This window comes from Peromyscus eremicus, chromosome 9 (genome assembly GCF_949786415.1).
Source record: "Peromyscus eremicus chromosome 9, PerEre_H2_v1, whole genome shotgun sequence".
Classification (NCBI taxonomy): domain Eukaryota; kingdom Metazoa; phylum Chordata; class Mammalia; order Rodentia; family Cricetidae; genus Peromyscus; species Peromyscus eremicus.
This window is the reverse complement of record NC_081425.1, coordinates 90,039,923-90,060,250: the sequence shown is the minus strand read 5'-3', so window position 1 is coordinate 90,060,250 and position 20,328 is coordinate 90,039,923. Positions and strand designations below refer to the sequence as shown.

The 20,328-nt window shown below is 43.1% G+C and overlaps 1 protein-coding gene across 1 annotated transcript; it reads right to left on the bottom strand.

Annotated features, from left to right (window-relative positions):
• Positions 1 to 566: 566 nt before the first annotated feature.
• On the bottom strand, positions 567 to 9,239 carry LOC131919076 (DNA-directed RNA polymerase III subunit RPC1-like). The gene is made up of 4 exons (XM_059273134.1): positions 9,218 to 9,239; positions 7,243 to 7,433; positions 2,631 to 2,870; positions 567 to 2,513 (listed from the first exon to the last, which is right to left on the bottom strand). The coding sequence occupies exons 1-4, from the start codon at positions 9,237 to 9,239 to the stop codon at positions 2,346 to 2,348; spliced, it is 621 nt and encodes a 206-aa protein (XP_059129117.1). The 3' UTR covers positions 567 to 2,345.
• Between the last annotated feature and the right edge of the window lie 11,089 nt (positions 9,240 to 20,328).

Here is a 20,328-nt window from a genome sequence, read left to right as displayed (position 1 = left end):
TCTACTCAGAGTGTGAACTGAATACAGACTGCCGCAGGCTTTCTCACTGTATCCACCATCTTATACTCAGAGTGTGAACTGAATGCAGACTGCCGCAGGCTTTCTCACTGTATCCACCATCTTATACTCAGAGTGTGAACTGAATGCAGACTGCCGCAGGCTTTCTCACTGTATCCACCATCTTATACTCAGAGTATGAACTGAATGCAGACTGCCGCAGGCTTTCTCACTGTATCCACCATCTTATACTCAGAGTGTGAACTGAATGCAGACTGCCGCAGGCTTTCTCACTGTATCCACCATCTTATACTCAGAGTGTGAACTGAATGCAGACTGCCACAGGCTTTCTCACTGTATCCACCATCTTATACTCAGAGTGTGAACTGAATGCAGACTGCTGCAGGCTTTCTGGTTGAGCAGAAACAGCTTTCAAATGATCAGATTCTTTGACTCAATCATTTACAGTTAAAAACTAACAACCCACACCAAGAAAACTAGGAAGAAGAACTGATTGTTTTTATTATTTGGACAATGTTGTGACCAGAAGTTTCTGGATGGCTAGACCACAAAATGTACAAACAAATTGGAGCACTGCTTATTTTATTAAATATTTTTAAATAACACTTCAGGAAAATGATTTCAGTGAAATACTTTAGAATGTGAGGATTAAACTAACAAAGGTGTTGAAAGTATTGTCAATAGGGAAAAAAGCTGCAGCATAGAATGTGAAATGGATGCATTAATAAACAGCAAGCATGATACAAGAATCATTTCAAAGACAACACCCCAAAAACTGTCACTCATCTCAAATGCTCCCATCACCAAACTATGAAAACCAGAATGGCTAGGTGACACTGACTGAACTGATCATGGACTGAGTGGGTTTGGTGTGTGGGGAAAGCCTGAGGTAGATGGGCATGCCCTTTTGTTTTAAAACACTGCTGAATGGGCTTAGGATGAGGTCAGTTGACCTCCCAGCTATGAGGCCCCAGTTTCATCTCTAACATTAGGGAAAAAAGAAAATTAAAATGCATAAAAGCAAACAGCAGATTCTTTTGCAGATATAAAAATGCTTTCTTTTTTCTTTTGCACCTGTCTCTAACTGACAGCGATATGGTAAGAGCTGGTGAGATGGCTCATTGGTTTGGTAAAAGCACTTGCCAGCAGGTTTGAGGACCTAAGCTCCATCAGTAGAACTCAGTGTGGGAAGAACTGACTCCTGAAATTTGTCCTTTGACCTCCACATGCACACTCTAGGACATGTGCACTCACACTCATGCATGTGTGCACACACATACACTAAAAATAAGATCAGAATACAAAGATAGTAACTTAAGTACTTTATCCATCACCCCTTTAAAAACTTAAAAAGTTGAGCCAGGCATGGTGGCACAGGCCTTTGAGAGGCAGAGGCAGGCAGAGCTCTGTCAGTTCAAAGCCACCTCGTTCTACATAGTAAGTTCCAGGACAGACAGTTACATAGAGAGAGACCTTGTCTCAAACAAACAAACAAACAAACAAACAAAAACCAAGAACACTTAAAAATAAACCTATTATTGAATATAGCTATTTTACAAGAATTGTCTCCTTAGGGTCAGTGAGATTCCATTTATGGTCTGTGGAGCAGGGTGTAGGTCAGTGGTCCAGTGCTTACATGCCTGGCCCACATGGTCCCAGGCTGGATCTCTACCTCTTCAACAAACAAATGAAAACCCAACAACCTCCAGCTACAGCTATGACTGTACCAGTGTAGATGTTACAGAGGTTGTGTGTGTTTAACAAAGTAGAATGAGCTGGAGAGATGGCTCAGCAGTTAAGAGTACTGGCTGATCTTCCAGAGGTCCTAAGTTCAATTCCCAGCAACCACAGTGTAGCTCACAACCATCTATAATGGGTTCTGATGTCCCCTTCTGGCATGCAGATGTACATGCAGACAGAGCACTCATTTAAAAAAAAAAAACATAAACAAAGTGGAATGAGATATTTTCACAAAGCTGTGTGGGTTTCTGGGGACTTGCCTCTATATGTAGCACGAACTATCAAAATGGAAATACTGGATTGGAAACAAAGAACTGGGCAGCTGAATGGTATTTATCTTCTCAGGAAAAGTTAGAATTGTGGCCACATGAACTGGCACAGCTACTTCAGCAATCAGGAGGTTGGGGTCAGGTGAGATGACTATTTGGTCAGAAAAATCCACCCTTTTCCCTGACAGATTACCTCTAAATCAATTTAAAATCAAAAACACCATAAGTTCCATAACATGCCCTGTGCTGTTTCTGGGGATCTGAACAGACATATATTCCCTCAGTAGGTAACAATGGTAGGTAGATCTTGTCAGGAACCTACCCTGCTTCCCCTTCAGGAGCTGGACAAAGCCTCCAGTCCACTTCTTGGGGCCCATGTTGAGGGGGGATGCCAGAGAGCTCACTGTTGATGTAGACGGCACACTGCAGCTGCAGGAAATCCCAGTCCTCCATGATCATCTGCGTCTTGGCTCCTGAGATCCGGTGCTACGAGTACAGAAAGATCAGAAACAAACCTGCTCTCTGAGTTTCCTTGCATTCTAGTGAGCTAACATCTCTAGATGCACACAGTGCAGAATGCACAAGTTAACGGGAAACACTGACCTTTTTAATAACATCATTTAGGAAAATGATCTCTGTCAGTTTCATTGTCAAGTCATCTTCATTGGTTCCTGACTTCAAATCATTCACGACAGAGGATCTGATACACAAGGGAGGCACCAAAAGTCGGGTGAGAATCAAATCAGAGGGCTTTCCAGCTTCTGGGTTCATCAGAAGTAAAGGGACATCTTCAGCGGGGATGCGCTTAAACAAATTCAGAACAACTAAGGGATTCAAGTTCTCCTATAGGAAGTAGGAAGGAAGGAAGGAGATAGGAGGTGAGTTTCCTAGGGGTTGGTAAAGTTATCTGTTGTGTCATGTGTTGGGTCCACACTGTCCTTGGAAGGAACAGGTGCACTCTAGGATGAATTTTAGCCTTTGCTGCTGCAGGGGAGTGAGCCTCTGTCAAACTGACTCACTGTAGCTTTGCAAAGGACTTTTTTTTAATGGTATACAGTTCACATCTTTTGCAAGTCAATTTCTGCATACCAAAACCTCCTATCTGAAGCTCCCCAAAGATACAGAAGCCACAGCAATTCCCAGCCACAGGACATCTCAGTTTGCTGAGTCCTCCTGTAACCAAGTTTCACATAGACTTTGAATCTTTAGGAAACTCTCAGATAAGATTAACATACTTCAAACAGAAGGTACTGGACACAAAAGGTAGCACTCACAAAAGGCAGATCAAAGCCAGGTGCCAACACTCTGGAATCAAACCAGCTGCAGAACTCTGCAGGAACTCTAGATACAGTTATCCTTCCCTATGTTTGCTTTTCTGAAGACAGGATCCGACGCAGCCTCAAACTTGCTATGTGGTGGAGACTTGCCTAGGGCAAGCTGGCCATGAACCCTAGGGTTCTTCGAGTCTCCACTTCTCCAGAGTTGGGACTATAAATATATACCACCACACTAGCTCCCTGACCACATGTGGGTTCTGGATAGTCAACAGAAATCCTTTTGCAAGCACCTAACTACTGGTTTTGTTTTCTTTTTATTATAATCAATTTTTTTCTTAATAAGTTTATATTACCTTTGAATTAAGTTCATTAGTATAAGTGTTATGTTGTGGAGGATGGGAAGGGCTCACAACACTCCACCCTGGCTAAGGAGCCATTGCTAGTTTATGGCTTTTAGGAAAGGGAGAGCCAGTTCTCTTTAAGGGTGTGGCTCCTGGTGGGTTAACCGTGTTCCAGCAGATGATCCCATACTCTTGAGATATGGGCAGCATAAATTTGACTTGGTGGGTTATTTAAAAGAGAGAGAGAACATGAGATAAGCAGTGGAGCTGAGGGGATTTAGGGGAAGAGTATGATGTGAATATAATGAAAATATATTGTATGTATATATGACATTCTTAAAGAATTGACAAATATATTATATTTAAAATGTTAAGCTACGAATCACTAACTTATTAAGAACTCTGAAAATTACTAGTGATCCAAAAATCCTAAGAATGGAGCTGGGCATGGTGTTACACACCTTTAATCCCTGCTTTTCTAGGCAGAGGCAGGCCAGCCTGGTCTACATAGTAAGCTCCAGGACAGCCAGGACTACATAGAGCAGTGGTTCTCAACCTTCTTGATGCTTTGTCTCTTTAATACAGTTCCTCATGTTGGGGTGACCCCCAGCCATTCAGTTATTTTTGTTGTAACTTCATAACTGTAATTTTGCTATTGTTATGAATTGTAATGTAAATATCTGTCATTTCCGATGGTCTAAGATGACCCCTGTGAAAGGGTTGTTCGACCCCTGGGGGCAAGACCCACAGTTTGAGAACCACTGACATAGAAAGACCCTCCCTCAAAATCAAACAAACAAACAAAAAATGGTCATTGTGTATCATGGTTTCTACTAAATTTTCTGGGGATTTTATTAACTGAATCTTAAGTTTCAATAATGAAATGTTATACTTAAGTTGACTTTAACAAACATTTTCTCTGAGGATCTAGGAGAGAAACAAAGTTAGAAAAAAGCATCTGAATAGCTACTGCCATCAGAATCCCAGAGCATGGAAGGCATCTGTGGTTCAGCAGAGATGACACCAACTACAGAGAGTGGTAGAGGCCCTCACCAAACACCCTACCTTAGCTCCCGTCTTCCAGCCATGAACGCCTCCCTACCATCTGAGAAAATAAGGTAGGAAATCTTTTTTTTTTTAATTGGCCATTCAGTTCTTTATTAAACCATCAGGTGTTTTAGACAGACACAGTATCACAGCTTCACAGAGTATCACAAGTGCAATATAAACAAAAGTAACACACCTTAAAATAATATTCTACAACAGAGAAAGAACGAAAGAAAAAATCCTGCATTGTTACAGGGTTTTACACAATGTTGAAAGGAAGGGAATGGCTCAGTTACCTTTAGCCTACTGGCTATGGGTGGGTTAGGACTTCTGTTGGTCTTTTCTGTGTCGAACACACAGATTGCAAGCCCAGTGCCACTTTAAGATCTTTGGCAGCAGTTAACTCTGCAGCTCACACACGATTGAGCCTGTATGATAATGAGTATTCAGAGACAGGTAATGTCTGGGGGGCACTCACCAACCTAAGACAGAGCGCCTGTGTGGCCTGGGCAGGTGTCTCCATGACGCGTAAGGTGACCTGCTGACATTCCATGCAACCTAAGTCAGAAGCTCATTTTTCAGTAAAAGAGGAGAACTGTAGGTCCCTGGCCCCCGTTTTGGGTAACTGTTGCCTTGCTTGGTAGGAAATCTTGAAGAGCATTGAGAAATGGTAGGAAGAGAACAGAGGCCTCAGCTGAGAATCTGTCAGAGCTGGACAGGACACTGGCATGCCAGGAAACTGAAAGGCTAGAGGACTGGAAAGTCTAGAAACCACTTACTAGAAGAGCAGTTCTCCAAGAGTGACACAACAGCCTGCCAGGGGCACTGGGTCATGTACAGGCTTTCTTCCTTCCATTTTTTCCAAAAACAAACAAACAATAAACAAACAAAAACACAGTAAAACTATAAAAGGTCAAATAGATTATCTAGCAATACTATGCCACTTTGCATAAAAGACTTAACATCCTCAAGTTTAGTATCTGTTTATGAGTGCTGGGGTGTTGAAACCAATGTTCCATGGAGTGATGACTGTTCATAAACCATGCAGAGAATCAAAATGACATGGAATGGTGTAGTCTGGGGGCACAACAGGGTCTCTACAGAAAGATTCTCTGCAAAACTGACCTTCCAGCTGAATTCCAAGTAGGAAAGGAGCCCGTACACAAGGCAATTAGAAGAATGAACATTGGAAGCAGAAGACAGATCCCTGGGCCCACCCACTCTGGGCATCATCAAGCAACCACATGCAAGCAGCACAATGGGGCACAGACAGCTAGCTAAGGGTACAGGATGGCTCTAGCAAGGCCTGCAGGAGAGCCAAGGCTTGGGAATCAGAAGAGTATTAAGTGTCAGTGTAATAGAGAGCTACTGGAAGATCCAAGTGACCAATCTAGTTTTCTTTTGAAATGAAGGGTCTTGCTATGTAGCTCCCACTAGCCTCAAATTTATGATCCTCCTGCCTTGGCCTGAGTGCTGGGATTATGGGCCTGTACCATCACAATTGACCTCATCTGCATTCTAACAGTATCCTGGGGCTGCTGTGAGACAAAGTATTTTAAGTGTATAGGGTGGGTGTGAAGTACTGGTAGGGGTGGATACTGAGAACAGCTGGGAGGTCACCCAGGTAAGACATCTGTTCTAGTGAATGTCAGCCACACACAAACAATGTCCATCTAATTTCTCTCTTACCTCCATCTCTACTCTTTTTTCGACTTTACACACTAAGCCTCTTTGAATCCACTTTTCTCCATGTCCCTACACCCATCCTCAGGTCCCCACCCACAGTTCAGGCCATCATCATTCCCAGTCTGGATCCCTGCCATGGCCTCCCAGAAGAAGGAATCTTACTCAAACGCTGGCCTGGTCAAACACTTCAAGAGTCTGACACTCCTTGCAAGACTCACACAGTATAAGTCCCCTGCTTCACTTCTATCAGCCCACCTTGTCCTTCCAATAGCGTTTTGAAAAAGGCCTGGTCTGTGGTGCTCCCATTATCCCCTCTGTGTGTTGTTGCATTTGCCGCAACCATGGCTGATTTGACTACTCTCCACTAGACCAAGCAGCAAATGCTGCATTCATGTGGGCTCTTTAGTGCTCAACACTGGTCTCAGGACTCTCTCGTGCTTCTTAAAAATGAATGGATTTGCCTTAACAAACAAACTAACAGAAAACTCATAAGGAAGGTCTATGGTTTAATAATTAAGCTGTGAAGCAGAGGGCCCAGAACAGCAGCTTGGATCTCAGCCTGCCGCCTAGCCGCTGTGAACCCACTTTCTAGCTGACAACCTCGGGTCAGCACACACTGTCTCCTCGTGCCAGGGAAAAGTTCCTGAGAGGAGTCAGCGCGGGGCCTCGGGAGGTGGCATCCTGGCTCAGGACGCCCGTTCTGACACTGCTCGGTCCGTCCCACTTTCTCAGCCACAGTTCAGGGACCCGGTAAGATCTGAAATCCCATCCTGGAACTTCTCTCTTCTCTCTCTTCACAACTGTCCCTCACCTGGAACCCTCTGGGACCCGGGACCCCAGCCTCCACCCCCAGCCGCGCCTTACATTTTCTTGGCTACATCCGTCTCCCGGAACTGCTCCTTCACCATGGTGCCGGCTGCCGGGCGCCCTTCTCCAGGCTCGGACTACAGAAACCACTGTCGCTGCAGCTTCCCGGGCACTGCTGGATTTAGAGCTCAGAGAGCAGCCGCTGTCCCTCGGGCCACCGTACAGCGCCGCACGTGCCGCTTCCTCTTCTGCCACGGGGTCCGTCTAGAGAGGCTTTGCACATGCTGCTTTGCGACCTCCCGCTACACCGCCACCTACTGGCAACTGCATAGAATGCACCAGGACGCGCTAATCAAAAAAGAAAAAAAAAATTCCCTTTCTGGTGGGTTTCTCAAAATGACAGTGAAGTGCTGCACTTTGTTATCTTAAAGCCAATAGATAGATAGATAGATAGATAGATAGATAGATAGATAGATAGATAGATAGATAGATAGATAGATAGATAGATAGATAGATAGATAGATAGATAGATAGAGATTAAATAAATAAATAAATAAATATATCAAATGAAAAACACAAAATCAATATTTTGTGAATGAAGAGCATTGGAAACCAAAATCTACCTGCCAAAGAAAATAGATTGTTACTTCACTAAATCTATTACTGAAAATTCTCAGTTGTCTTCTTTTTTATTTTATTTTTTCTTTGTTTTATCTCTTTATTAAGAAATTTTTTATTCATTTATATACTATCCACAGATTCCCCCTCTTATTCCTCCTCTTGCTCTATCCCATCCTCCCCCACCACAGAACCCCCCATTTCCACCTCCAAATAGGTAAGGCCTCCCATGGGGAGTCAACAAAGCCTGGTACATTCAATTGAAGGAGGTCCAAGCCCCTCCCCCTTCATCAAGGCTGTGCAAGGTGTCCCACCATAGGTAATGGGCTCCAAAAAGCCAGCTCATGCACCAGGGATGGATCCTGATCCTATTGCCAGGAGCCTTAAACAGACCAAGCTACACAACTGTCTTGCTTGTGGAAGAGGGCCTAGTCCAGTCCCATGCAGGCTCCACAGCTGTTGGTCTAAAGTTCATATGGAAAAACAAAAACCCAGGATAGTTAAAACAATTCTGTACAATAAAGAAACCTCTGGAGGTATCACCACCCCGGACCTCAACCTCTACTTTAGAGCTATAGTAATAAAAACAGCTTGGTATTAGCATAAAAATGAAAATGTAGACCAATGGAATCGAATTAAAGACCCTGACATTAATTAATATGCACACCTATGAACACATGATTTTTGACAAAGAAGACAAAACTGCACAGTAGGGGGAAAAAGCATATTCAACAAATGGTTCTGGCATAACTGAATGGCAACATGCAGAAGATTGCATATAGATTCATATCTATTGCCATATACAAAACTCAAGTCCAAGTAGATCAAAGACCTCAACATAAATCCAGTTACACTGAACCTGGTAGAAGAGAAAGTGGGAGGTAGCCTGGAACACATTGACACAGGAGATCACTTCCTAAATATAACACCAGTAGCACAGACACTAAGAGCAACAATTAATAAATGGGACTTCCTAAAACTGAGAGGCTTCTGTAAGGCAAAGGACATAGTAAATAAGACAAAACGAGAGCCTACAGAATCGGAAAAGATCTTCACCAACCCCACAAATGACAGAGGGCCGATCTCCAAAATATATAAAGAACTCAAGAAACTAGATATCAAAACACTAAACAATCCAATTAGAAATCCAATTTAAAAATGAACTTTCATTTATTAACATTAAATTTGGTCAAAGCAGCTTCAAACTCTGGAACTCAGCCACATTAACAATCATTCTGTCCAAAAGACTTAAATTGCCACCACCCAAGTCAAACAAAAACTCAGTCTTCCATGATTTAGAGACAGGCACTTAAAAAAGTGAAGAGCTTCCATGAAATTAAACCACCAAAGACACGCTCTAGAGCCAAGCCACTGACAGGGCGTACAAACAGCTAACCCTGGGGCCTTAGCTTACCTTTGGAGCCACACACGGCCATAGTGAGTGGGCTGTTGCTCTTATCCAGCTCTTAGAGGCAGGTACTGCCAAAGTGGTCCTAGATCACAAACAGCTCCTTCAGGATCAGGGGCTGGGTGAGGGACAGAGGAGGGAAGAATATGTAGTCTATGAGGTGCCAGACTCTGGCTCTGCAGATCACAATCCTTCAATCCTACATTTATAGAAGTTTCGAGAACATTTCATCAGGATGTCAGATTTCCAATCAATAAAGTTTCCTGAGTTAAGATAATCAAAAAGCTGAAGCTGCACAAAGTCCTTTCTTCTCTTATCCTTAGTTCTAAGACTGCAACTCTATCGATTAGTCTCTTCTAATTGATAGATAATTCTCTTATCACTTCTGCTCCTTCTCCAAGCTGACTATAGGTTGGGGCACAGCCCTCTGAACTATCTTTCCCCTAACCCAAGCAGTACCTAGGCACTCCTGGAGTACACACACTGCTGGTGATAAATGGGCTGAGAATGGCATGAACTAGTTACCAGCCCAGTCTTCAGCCCTGTTACTGAGCATCTCAGTAGGGACCTAGAGGCTGCAGCATCTTAAGGATTCTGTGTTGAATGTAGGTGGTGGTATAGAGCATTCTGGGGTGTCCAGAGCTGTCATCCATATCCACAAGCACAGGGGAAAGGAGAAGTTCAAGCTTCTGGTAGAAGGCGACAACCTGCAGGCAGTCATGGCCACCAATAGTGTGAAAGGCACCCAAAACACTTCCAGTAACACCTATGAGGTACCATTGCATCTGGACCCTCAGCCAATACACAGCAATTTCCTGTCCCTGGCATTTGCTTCTCCAACAATTACAAAACAATCTGCTTGGGCAAATAGAGCCCAAACACTTTTGCTTTGTGGTTGTCAACTGGGAAGAACTAGGAGTGAAAGAGAAAAAGAGAAAGAAAGAAAGAAAGAAAGAAAGAAAGAAAGAAAGAAAGAAAGAAAGAAAGAAAGAAAGAAAGAAAGAAAGAAAGAAAGAGAGAAAGAAAGAAAGGAAGGAAGGAAGGAAAAAAGAAAGAAAGAAAGAAAGAAAGAAAGAAAGAAAGAAAGAAAGAAAGAAAGAAAGAAAGAAAGAAAGAAGAAAAAGATAGAAAAAAAGCACCCTCTCTGGCAAAATTGTAATGAGCCTTGTGAAAAGTTCAAGGACAAGAGGCTTCGGGCTTGTGTAGTCCTTGATTAGGGGGATTCTGCAGCAAAGTGGCCACCTGAGCCCGGCTCCAGGTCAGATGAGGGACAATGTCATAGGGACCTTGGACGACTAGGCAGGGATTCCAGGCAGGTCTTCTGGGCTCCAGGACCCTCACCTTGATGCTAAATTCAGGGGAAATTGGAGCTTGAATTCACTTCCTTCCACATTTTAGTGTGCCTTATTTTTGGTGCTGAGAATGGAAACAGGCCCTTCCATGTGCTCTATCACAGAGCCATACCTCCAATCTGATTTGACAGTTCTTTTCTGTTCCTTTTTGAAAATTTCTTTTCTCTTTTTTATTTTTACAAATTATTATTCTGTGTATGATCACATGGGGAGTGCAGAAGACAACTTTGTTCAGTCTCATTTTTATTTTCGCTCCACGTTTAAGAAAATGCTGGGGATTAAACTTATGTCTCCAGGTTTGTGCAACAAGCCTTTACCAGCTGAGCCATTTCATAAGCCCCTGACTTGCATTTGTATCTTATTTTAATTTTTGTTTTTCCCCTTTTTAATGTTTATTTCATTATTTTATGTATATGGGTGTTTTTCCTGCAGGTATGTTTGAGCACTGCATGTGTTCCTGGTGCCTGAAGAGGGTAGAAGAATGTGTTTGAACCTCGGTATGGTGGCTGGGACTTAAACCCTCATCCTCTACAAAAGAAGCCAGTGCTCTTAACTGCTGATACAACTCTCCAACACACTTTTTTTGTTTGTTTGTTTTTGGAGATTGTGTCTCACTATGAGGCTCTGGCTGTCCTGGACTCAGTAGACAAGCAGGCCTCAAACTCACCGACATCTACCTGCCACTGCCTTCTGAGTGCTGGGATCAAAGGCATGGGCCACCATGTCCTACTTCTGACTCACATGTTTAAAGTGCTTACTGTACAGTGGGTCCTGTGCTAGCATTGAGGATGAGCACTAGACAACAAATCAAACCTCACATTGCTTCCACCTCCCTGGGAGACAGACAGCAAGCAAAATGAAACACACCCAGGTTAGAAGGAGGCTCCAGTGTCAGAAGGGCTAAAGATGCTCAGATCAGCTCCAGCCCACAATGACACCAGTGCTGGGATACTTCAGCATTGTCATAGTCATGGTCATGGGGCTCAAGACAAGTTTAGAATGGGAGAAGGTAGAGGGATGAGGTAAGAATTGACCAAGACTTTATACAGAGCAGTGATGACCAGTATGTGTTCTGCTAAATCCTACATACAGACTTCCAGCTCTGGATGACTCCCAGGGCATGCAGAGTGGTGACTAGAACTTGAGACTTGGACATTCTGGTCTAGATCCACTTCTTAGGGGCCACTGGATTGAGTGTCAAACTTGAAAATTCATTTGTCTACCAGGTAGTATTTTAAAATGTCTGAATGAGTTGTGAGACAGGGTAAGATAGCTCGGGAATTTTGCTGTTGTTTAAACTGGGTTGTGTGCATTGTGTGGGTGTTTGTGATATGTGTGCACATGTGTTTTTGTGAGTGTGATCATGGGTGTTGTGGTCAGTGGATGGTCTTAGGTGTTGCTTCTTACCTTCTACCAAGAGATTGGGCCTCTTTGGATTGTATTTTTAGTGTGTATAGGGAGAGGTCAGTGCATGCCATTGCTTGCATGTGGAGATCAGAAGAGAACTTTGGGAGTCTGTCCTCTCCTTCCAACTTTACATGAGTTCCAGGGAACAAACTTAGGTCGTCAGGATTGATGGCAAGTTCTTTTACCAGCTGAGACATCTAAGTTGCTCCTCTTTATTGTTTTTGCCACTGTGGGTGCCTGGCTTATTTCTAATATTAACCCCTGCTGATGATATACAGCTCAGAATTAACTTTATTAGAGTCCAGTCATGCCTAATGTGTGAGCTGAATGAGTCAGCCAGGTCTGTTCAGCATGGGAACATGGTTGTTTAAGATTTATTTTTATTTATTTATGTGTGTGTATGTGGGGGGGGGAAGGAATCTGTTTGTGTGGATTCTACATATGTGAGACTGTTCCAGGGAAGAAGACTTTGTCAGATCTTATGCAGCTGGAATTGGAGGCAGTTGTAAGCCACCCCACACACGTGCTGAGACCAAAACAAGGGTCTTCTGGAAGAGCAGCAAATGCTCTTAGCTACGCTGTCAGCCAGGAACATGGTTCTTGTAGCCCTGAGCTTCCTACATCAACTGGGCTCTTCTTGGGAAGAGAGGCTGAGAAGCCTAGACCTTGAGCTTCCAAAGAAGGGTGATACTAGAGTCTGTTCAACACCAGGTTCTCTGCCTCTTATGACTGACAATTATGAACCTCCCACTAGAGCAGTGGTTCTCAACCTTCCTAATGCTGCAACCTTTAATATGTTCCTCATGTTCTGGTGAAACTCCCAACAATAAAGTTATGTTTGTTGCTACTTCATAAGTGTAAATTTTTTCTTTTTTCTTTTCTTTTTTTTGTTGTTGTTTTGTTTTTCGAGACAGGGTTTCTCTGTGTAGCTTTGCCCCTTTCCTGGAACTCACTTTGTAGACCAGGCTGGCCTCGAACTCACAGAGATCCACCTGCCTCTGCCTCTCGAGTGCTGGGATTAAAGGCATGCACTACCACTGCCCGGGCATAAGTGTAATTTTGCTACTGTTATAAATTGTATGTAAAAATCTGTGTTTTCCTGTTGTAGGCAACCCCTCCAAAGGGTCATTTCACCCCAAAGGAGTCACAACCCACAAGTTGAGAACTACTGCTTGGGACTTTGGCTTTGGGGTCAGGGTGATTGACACAGGAAATGACATCTGGTCGGTGTAAGGACAAAGAGGAATCTAGGGAAACTTCCTTGACCAGTAGAAATTATGAATGGCCAACTATGAGGTATTGATCTCCTAAATTTGAGCTCTTGTATGAGAAGAGATACATACTGGGCTTGTGAAACCAGGACAAATAATATAAAACGTCTCATTTGTAAGCTTTTATGCTGACTGCTGCTGAAATGACATTTTGTATCTGTTATATAAAATAAAATACATTGGATATTCTACCTAGTTTTCTCATTACTGTTCTTATTAAATTATTGTTATGATGATTATGATTATGAATATTGGTTTGGGTTTTTTGAGACAGGATTTCTCTGTGTAGCCCTGGCTGCCAGAGATCCTCCTGCCTCCACCTCCCCAATGCTAGGATTATAGGTGTGTGCCACTGCATGCAGTTTCTTAAAACATTCTCAACTAGGTACATGATTATCCTACAAGAGACTAGATTAATACCAAAAGGGAAGGGGCCATGGTATGTATTGACCCATATCCTGCTGGTACTTTGATAAGGGCATAGTGAGTTAAAAATGGTGTTAGCTGGTGACTCAACACTTAACAGTCACCCCTTCCTTCCATCACCTTAGGAGCGATTCAGATAGCTTGCTATGTCTAAGGGAACGTGATCTGATTTAAATGTCACATACACACACACACACACACGTACACATGAATACTCCCCTCGGACCTAACATTAGTAAGAAAATAAAAGGTCATGAGATGAAGCATATGGGCTCTGTCTTGTCTTTGTTTTCAGAAGCAGTCTTTGGTCTCACTCTACCCCAAAAACGTTTCATTCTGATAGGTCTAGGGACATATTCTGACCTTTGTCAAACCCAGAATGAGACAGGTCCTCAGACTCCAGCGGCTAAGACTTTCGGCCCATTGTCTCTTTGCTCACTACAGGGCTCCCTATTTATACCCAGGCACAGGGCCACCCAGAGTTGAAACATTGTCCAGCCTCCTCAGATCTGGTTCAGCTATATAAATACTGCCTGAAGGGATGTAAACAGAAATGTCAAGTGCTTTGGGGAACTCTCCTTAAAGGTCAGGGCCTCCTCTCTGTTTCTGTGGCTGGAGGCCTAGCACTCAAGTGGCTACCTTAGGCCACAATGAATGAGGAGGCTCCTACCTCAATGATGGTAGGCAGTACAGGTCAGCTACTATATAAGTCCCTAAACGGCCACAGGAATTTATGTTTTAGTTTTGGTTTGGAGGCTTGAGAGGGAACCCAAGGCCTTGTGTATACTTGGCAAGGACTCTACCACTGATCCACCTGACCCCTTACCCTCCTCCAACCATGGACCTTTTGTCAGAAAAGAAAATCTTAGGCATTTGGGGTGCACCAACTAGATATTTGGTCATATTGTGACCTGAGGATTGGTGCCTACCTGCTTTCAACTGCTGTCCCTAGAAGAGACAACTCAACTACTTTCAGGGCAGAACGCTCAAGTGCTTTCTAATTTATTTTACATGTGTTATTTAGGTGTGTCTGTGTGTGTGCATCTGCACACATTCGTGCACACACACATGCCACAGCTCCAGTGGGAATCAGAGGACAACTTGTAGGTGTTGGTTCTCTCCTTTCTCTCAGGTCACCAGGGTTGGTGGCATGCACTTTACCACATGGGCCATCTCACTAGACCCATCCACTACTTATAGCACAAGGTCAGCTCCAAGATGACTTGATTTCTTCACCATCCGGTATTGATTTAAAAATACAATTGGCAAGACCTTCCAAAGGCACCAGTTTAGAAAGGTCCTGCAGAGCAGGGTGAGAACAAATACTCCTCCTTCGTTACTCCATTGCCCTGTTTGTCCTCAGAGGCTGCCATCACCCTCAGCTGCTTGATCTATCCCTTGCTGCTGACTTCCATATGGTGACCTTAGGAGGAAAAAAGATGCAGCTCCCAGGGCACTGTGTTATCTAATGACATACTAATGGCATCCCTGTCCATCTATCAAATCAACAAGCCTTACCTATTCATCTGAAGAACTCTGTCTTAATGATCAGTATGATTCTACATTGGAATCACTTGGATATTATGGCTCATAGAGGGGAGGGGATGGGGGATGAGAACATGAGGGAATGGGATGGTCGGGGAGAGCAATGAAGGAGATATCTTGATAGAGGGAGACATGATGGGTTAGGGAGAAACCTGGTGCTAGGGAAATTTCCAGGAATCCACAAGGATGACCCCAGATTAGACTACTAGCAACAGTGGTGAGGGTGCCTGAACTGGCCTACCCTGGTAATCAAATTGGTGAATACCCTAACTGCCATCATAGAGCCTCCATACAGGAACTGATGGAAGCAGATACAGAGATGCACAACCATACACCAGGCCAAGCTCTGGGAGTACAATCAAAGAGAGGGAAGAGGGATTATATGAGCAAGGGGGGGGGTCAAGACCATAATGGGGAAATCTACAGAGACAACTGAACCAAGCTCAAAGGAACTCAGGAGCTTTAGACAGACAGCTGTGGAACCAGCATGGGACCAGACTAGGCCCTCTGCATATGGGAGAATGTTGTATAGCTGGGTCTGTTTGAGGGGCCCCTGGCAGTGTGATCAGGATCTATCCCTGGTGCATGAGCCGGCTTTCTGGATCCCATTACCTATGGTCAGATACCTTGCTCACCCCTGATAAAGCAGGGAGAGGCTAGGTCCTGCCTCAACTGAATGTACCAGGCTTAGCTGTCCCCCAGTTGGAGAACTTACCCTCTTGGAGGAGGGGAGGAGGGGTGGGGGGAAGGAGAGGGGGAGTGAGAGGAGGGATGATAGGGGGATCTGTGGTTGGTATGTAAAATGAATTTAAAAAGATAAAAAAAAATGGTCTGCCCAAGAACTAACTTGCTAAATTATAATATTAGAATACTAGTTACCTTCAAATCAACATAGTGAAAATAAACTTACAGAATGTTTTCCCATGTAATATCATTTTAATTTTATAAAATAAATATTAGTCTAATTTTAATTTTAAGAAAACACACCAAGAATCATGTAGAACTCTGATATCCACCAACAAGTGGTCCCGGTGAGGGGCACACAACATGGAGGGATATGGTGATATTTTATTTGTACTGAAATGTGATTTTATTTGCATGTTAATAAATAAAGTTGCCTGGGGTCAGAGCTAATAGCAAGTCATAGCAGAAGCTGGGCCGTGGTGGTGCCTTTAATCCCAGATCTTGGGAGACAGAGCTAGGCAGATCTCGGTGTGTTCAAGGATACAGCCAGCATGGAGACACACGCCTTTAATCTCAATACCAACCATAGAAGACCTGGAGGTCTGTACAGACAGGCAGTGACGAGGAGGTCACGTGGTTGGGTTTACAACCAATGAGAAGGCAGAATAGAAAGTCTATAAAAAAGACAAACAGACAGGAAGCAGCTCTGTTGCTGAGGAGGACAGAAGCAGCATTGAAGGGTAAGGTTTTTAGCTCTTGCTATTGCTCTGACCTCTTGAGCTTTCATCTTTGCATTGGCTCTGTGTTTCTTATTTAATAAGACGGTTACACCTACAGAGGGAGGACATGTTTCTGCTCATAGTTACTCTGAAAAGTTTTTGCTGTGAAATTTTATGAGCTGACTGAGTCTCAGCACTTTGTATGTGGAGGGAGACATGTCAAGAGAGACTGTGTTGATGTCATCCTGCTATCCAGACATCCCAAACCAGGAAGCAACATCTTCTCACTCCAGTCCAGTGCTGAAGCTACTGCATGTCATGCACATGTGATACTGAAGTTAATGCTCTACAGAGATGACAACAATCCCTTGCTAGTAATCTTAGTCTTTTCTTTTGTCCATTAAGAAATCAACTGCAGATTCTCCTGTGTCACAGCCTTGACTGAAGTGAACTGTCCTGAGAAAGGATTCTGATGTGATGTCACCATGAGCTTTTGTGTCTTTGGATAGCAGAAGCTCCTCATGTCCTTTTTTTGGTCTTGATAGGCAAGTAACACAGACACATGTTTCCTGAATCATCTAGTGGCCAACATAGCATAGGATCAACCTTGGCAAAGGGCTTAACATACAAAGCCCCAATTGTCATGGTTACACTTGTCTTGAAAAGGGTATTACAATCTGTGGCTTCATTCCTACTATGTGTCCTAAGCCAGCCACAGAGTGTAGGACAGTGCCACTAAATCTTCATGAAGAGAACTCTGCTTAGTGTAAATATTTTTGTTCGTCTTTGGGTTTGGGTTTTCTTACATTGAGGTTTTGATTTTCTTTGTTTTGATTTGATATTTTCTTATTTTTTGGTTCTTTCTTTTGTTTTTTTTCTTTGATTTGATATTTTGCTAAGGCTATACACTGTATATACTGAATGCCCCTTTAAGCTCCCATTGAGTCAAAATGACAGTATTTTCATAAATAAAAAGCAATTTTCAACTGTTCATTCTTAATCTAGCTTTTTTGCTCAGGTGTGGTGTCACATTCCTTTAACCCTAGGACTCAACAGGGAGAGATGGATCTCTGAAAATTCCAAGTGGTTTTGGGTACATTGTGAGTTTCCAGCCAGGTAGGGCTACAAAGAGGAATGGTATCTTGGGTGTGGACTCCATCAAGTGGAGTCTTAGCAATAAAAACCAGGGTTCAGATATTGAGCGTGGAAGCTGAAAGATCAGAGAAGCAGAGCAGCAGCCACTAGAAACTTCTTACTCAAGGCTCTACAATAAGACAAGGTGCCTTCCAGTTGGCCAGAGGATTTCAGGAATGAAGATTTGATGGGTTTTTCAGAGACACAGCTGTCTCTGAGTCACCCATGCTCTTGTAAATAACACCTCATCCATAGTCCAATAAGCAACCCCAATAAACTCACTGGTTCATTAAGAAAGAAAGAAAGAAAGAAAGAAAGAAAGAAAGAAAGAAAGAAAGAAAGAAAGAAAAAGAAAAGAAAAGAAAAAAGAAACTTCTTATTCCTATGAATCCTCAGACCATATGCAGAGATCCTAAATCTACATGTCATGTGCTGGGATTAAAGGTGTGAACCTCCGATGTGGTGGGATCCAAAGCCTGAGCCTCCCAAATGCTGGGATTAAAGGTGTGTGCCAATATCTCCTGGCATCTATGGTTAACCAGTGGCTAGCTCCACTCTCTGGAGCAAGCTTAATTTGTCAGAACACAAACAAAGTGTGTTACAACAGATACCCACTTCATGACAAAAAGAAATGACCCATATTCTACACCCGACATCAAACGTTTAGCTACTCAAAACAAAAACAAAAACAAAAACCTGCAGTCTGGATACACATATGTTCATGACACGATCATTCACATTATATTTTGAGAAAGACATCTATGTTTTCTAATTTATCTCACAAAATGAGAACATTCAATACAGGATTATAAAGAAATAAATAAAACCTGTAGCTATTTGCCTCTGTTTTCCTTGAAATATAGTACCAGTGATGGTCACAATATAGAGACTGAATCATTCTAAGACATATTGAGACATGGTGTTTTAGGTGCTATTGCCTCGACTATTCATTTCAAAATAATTTTTTTAGATTCATTTACCTGTATTTATTATGTGTATGGGTAGTTTGCCTGCTTTCTAGCCTCCACAAGCATGCAATTTCCACAGAGGCCAGAAGAGGGCAATGGATTCCACCTTAAACTGGAGTTACAGAAGATTGTTAGCTACTCTGTGGGTCCTCTGGGAGAGCTACACATCCTCTGAAAGCATGTGTGAGCTCTTCAGCCTCTGCACTTGACTTTTGTCCTTCCAGCCTTTCTAGTGTATTAGTGTGTTAGAGGGACTGGTTCACACCCAACCGAAGAGAGATGTTTTGAACAATTGTAGGGAAAAGTCCATGAGGGAGGCATGGAAGACTGTCTTGGGATGCCAGACATTCAAGCAGAGTGTTTCAGGGTTCAGAATCATCCCTCAGTATCTCTTGCTATCAGAGTTGGGGCAGTTATGTCACCTTTCATCTAAATAACAATGCAGGAGAGGCCCATCAGATGAAATGAAGAATTGAGAAGATCCTCCTGGGGATGGAGAAGAGGTAATAAAACCCTGTTGATGCAGCAGCTAAGCAGTGTTAAGAGGAAGCTTCATATAAGCCTGGGGGATGGTGCCTGCATTAAAAGCCACATGCCTCTTATAGACAGTATTGTCTGTGCAAGGCGTGAAAGGGAGAGGGATGGTTGAAGCTACTCTTTTACCACAGCAGATGACACTGTGTTTTGAGGAAAGGTTTCTTCCAGATGAGGGCGTTATACTTCAGAAGTTCCCCTGAAACTGATCTGACCTGAGAGTCACAATGAGTCAGAAATTTAATGTATGAAGGAATTATCCTTGTAAGTTCCAGTCTGGTTCTTCAAACTATCATTTTTAAGAGCTTTACGCTTGAGAAGGAGGGGTGGATTTAAGTTCCTCCCTGACATTGGTCACCTTCTGATTCTGAACTGACTATGATACAAAAAGACATACCTATAGATACACTGGAACTAGCTGAGACTTCATTCATCCTACACTACCAATCACCAGCATGTGGCATGGGTCACACTGTCCATCTATCCATCATTGGGAAGAAGTCGATTTTAGGCCATGCCTTACTTCCATGTAAATCCTTAGCAAAGCACTTGGCTCTTCTGATAAATGCTACCAGACAGATTAGCATGGATTTTCCCCCCTTGCATTTGTGCAGGGAGATAACATTTTACTATCAGCCTTTCTCAGATTAAACTGTCAGGATTGTGCAATGTGGACTGGACACTTCTTCTCTCTCATATAAACATTCCTAACTTTGAAAGCATTCTGTCAGCTACTCACATTGACCAGTCTTGAGGTAGCCAAATAGAAATTCAAGCTCATCTTGATATCTTTCCTGTAGTATTTGTAGCAGATAAATGGAGTTATAGGTCAGGATTGTAACTCAGAAATAGACTACTTGTCTATAATGTGCAACGTGCTAGGTTCAATCTTAGTACTAGGGTTGAAGGGGATGGAAAATTAACCCTGTTACTGTTTGGGTGGGAGCTCCACCTCAACCCCTGGCACCCTGGCAACCCATTACCCAAAGAATCTGGAATGTTTGGAAGGAGTTTGGTGGAAGATCCACCTCAACTTCCTTCCCCATCTCTTTCCCTAAACCCATCCCCTCAAAGCCT

Excerpts from the sequence above, each read along its gene's own strand:
- LOC131919076 (XM_059273134.1), bottom strand. The coding sequence starts at position 9,239 with ATGGCCGTGTGTGGCTCCAAAG. Across the intron at positions 7,434-9,217 it reads GGCCGTGTGTGGCTCCAAAG|AAGAGGAAGCGGCACGTGCG; the intron begins GTAAGCTAAGGC and ends ACCCCGTGGCAG. Across the intron at positions 2,514-2,630 it reads TAAATGATGTTATTAAAAAG|CACCGGATCTCAGGAGCCAA; the intron begins GTCAGTGTTTCC and ends CTGTACTCGTAG.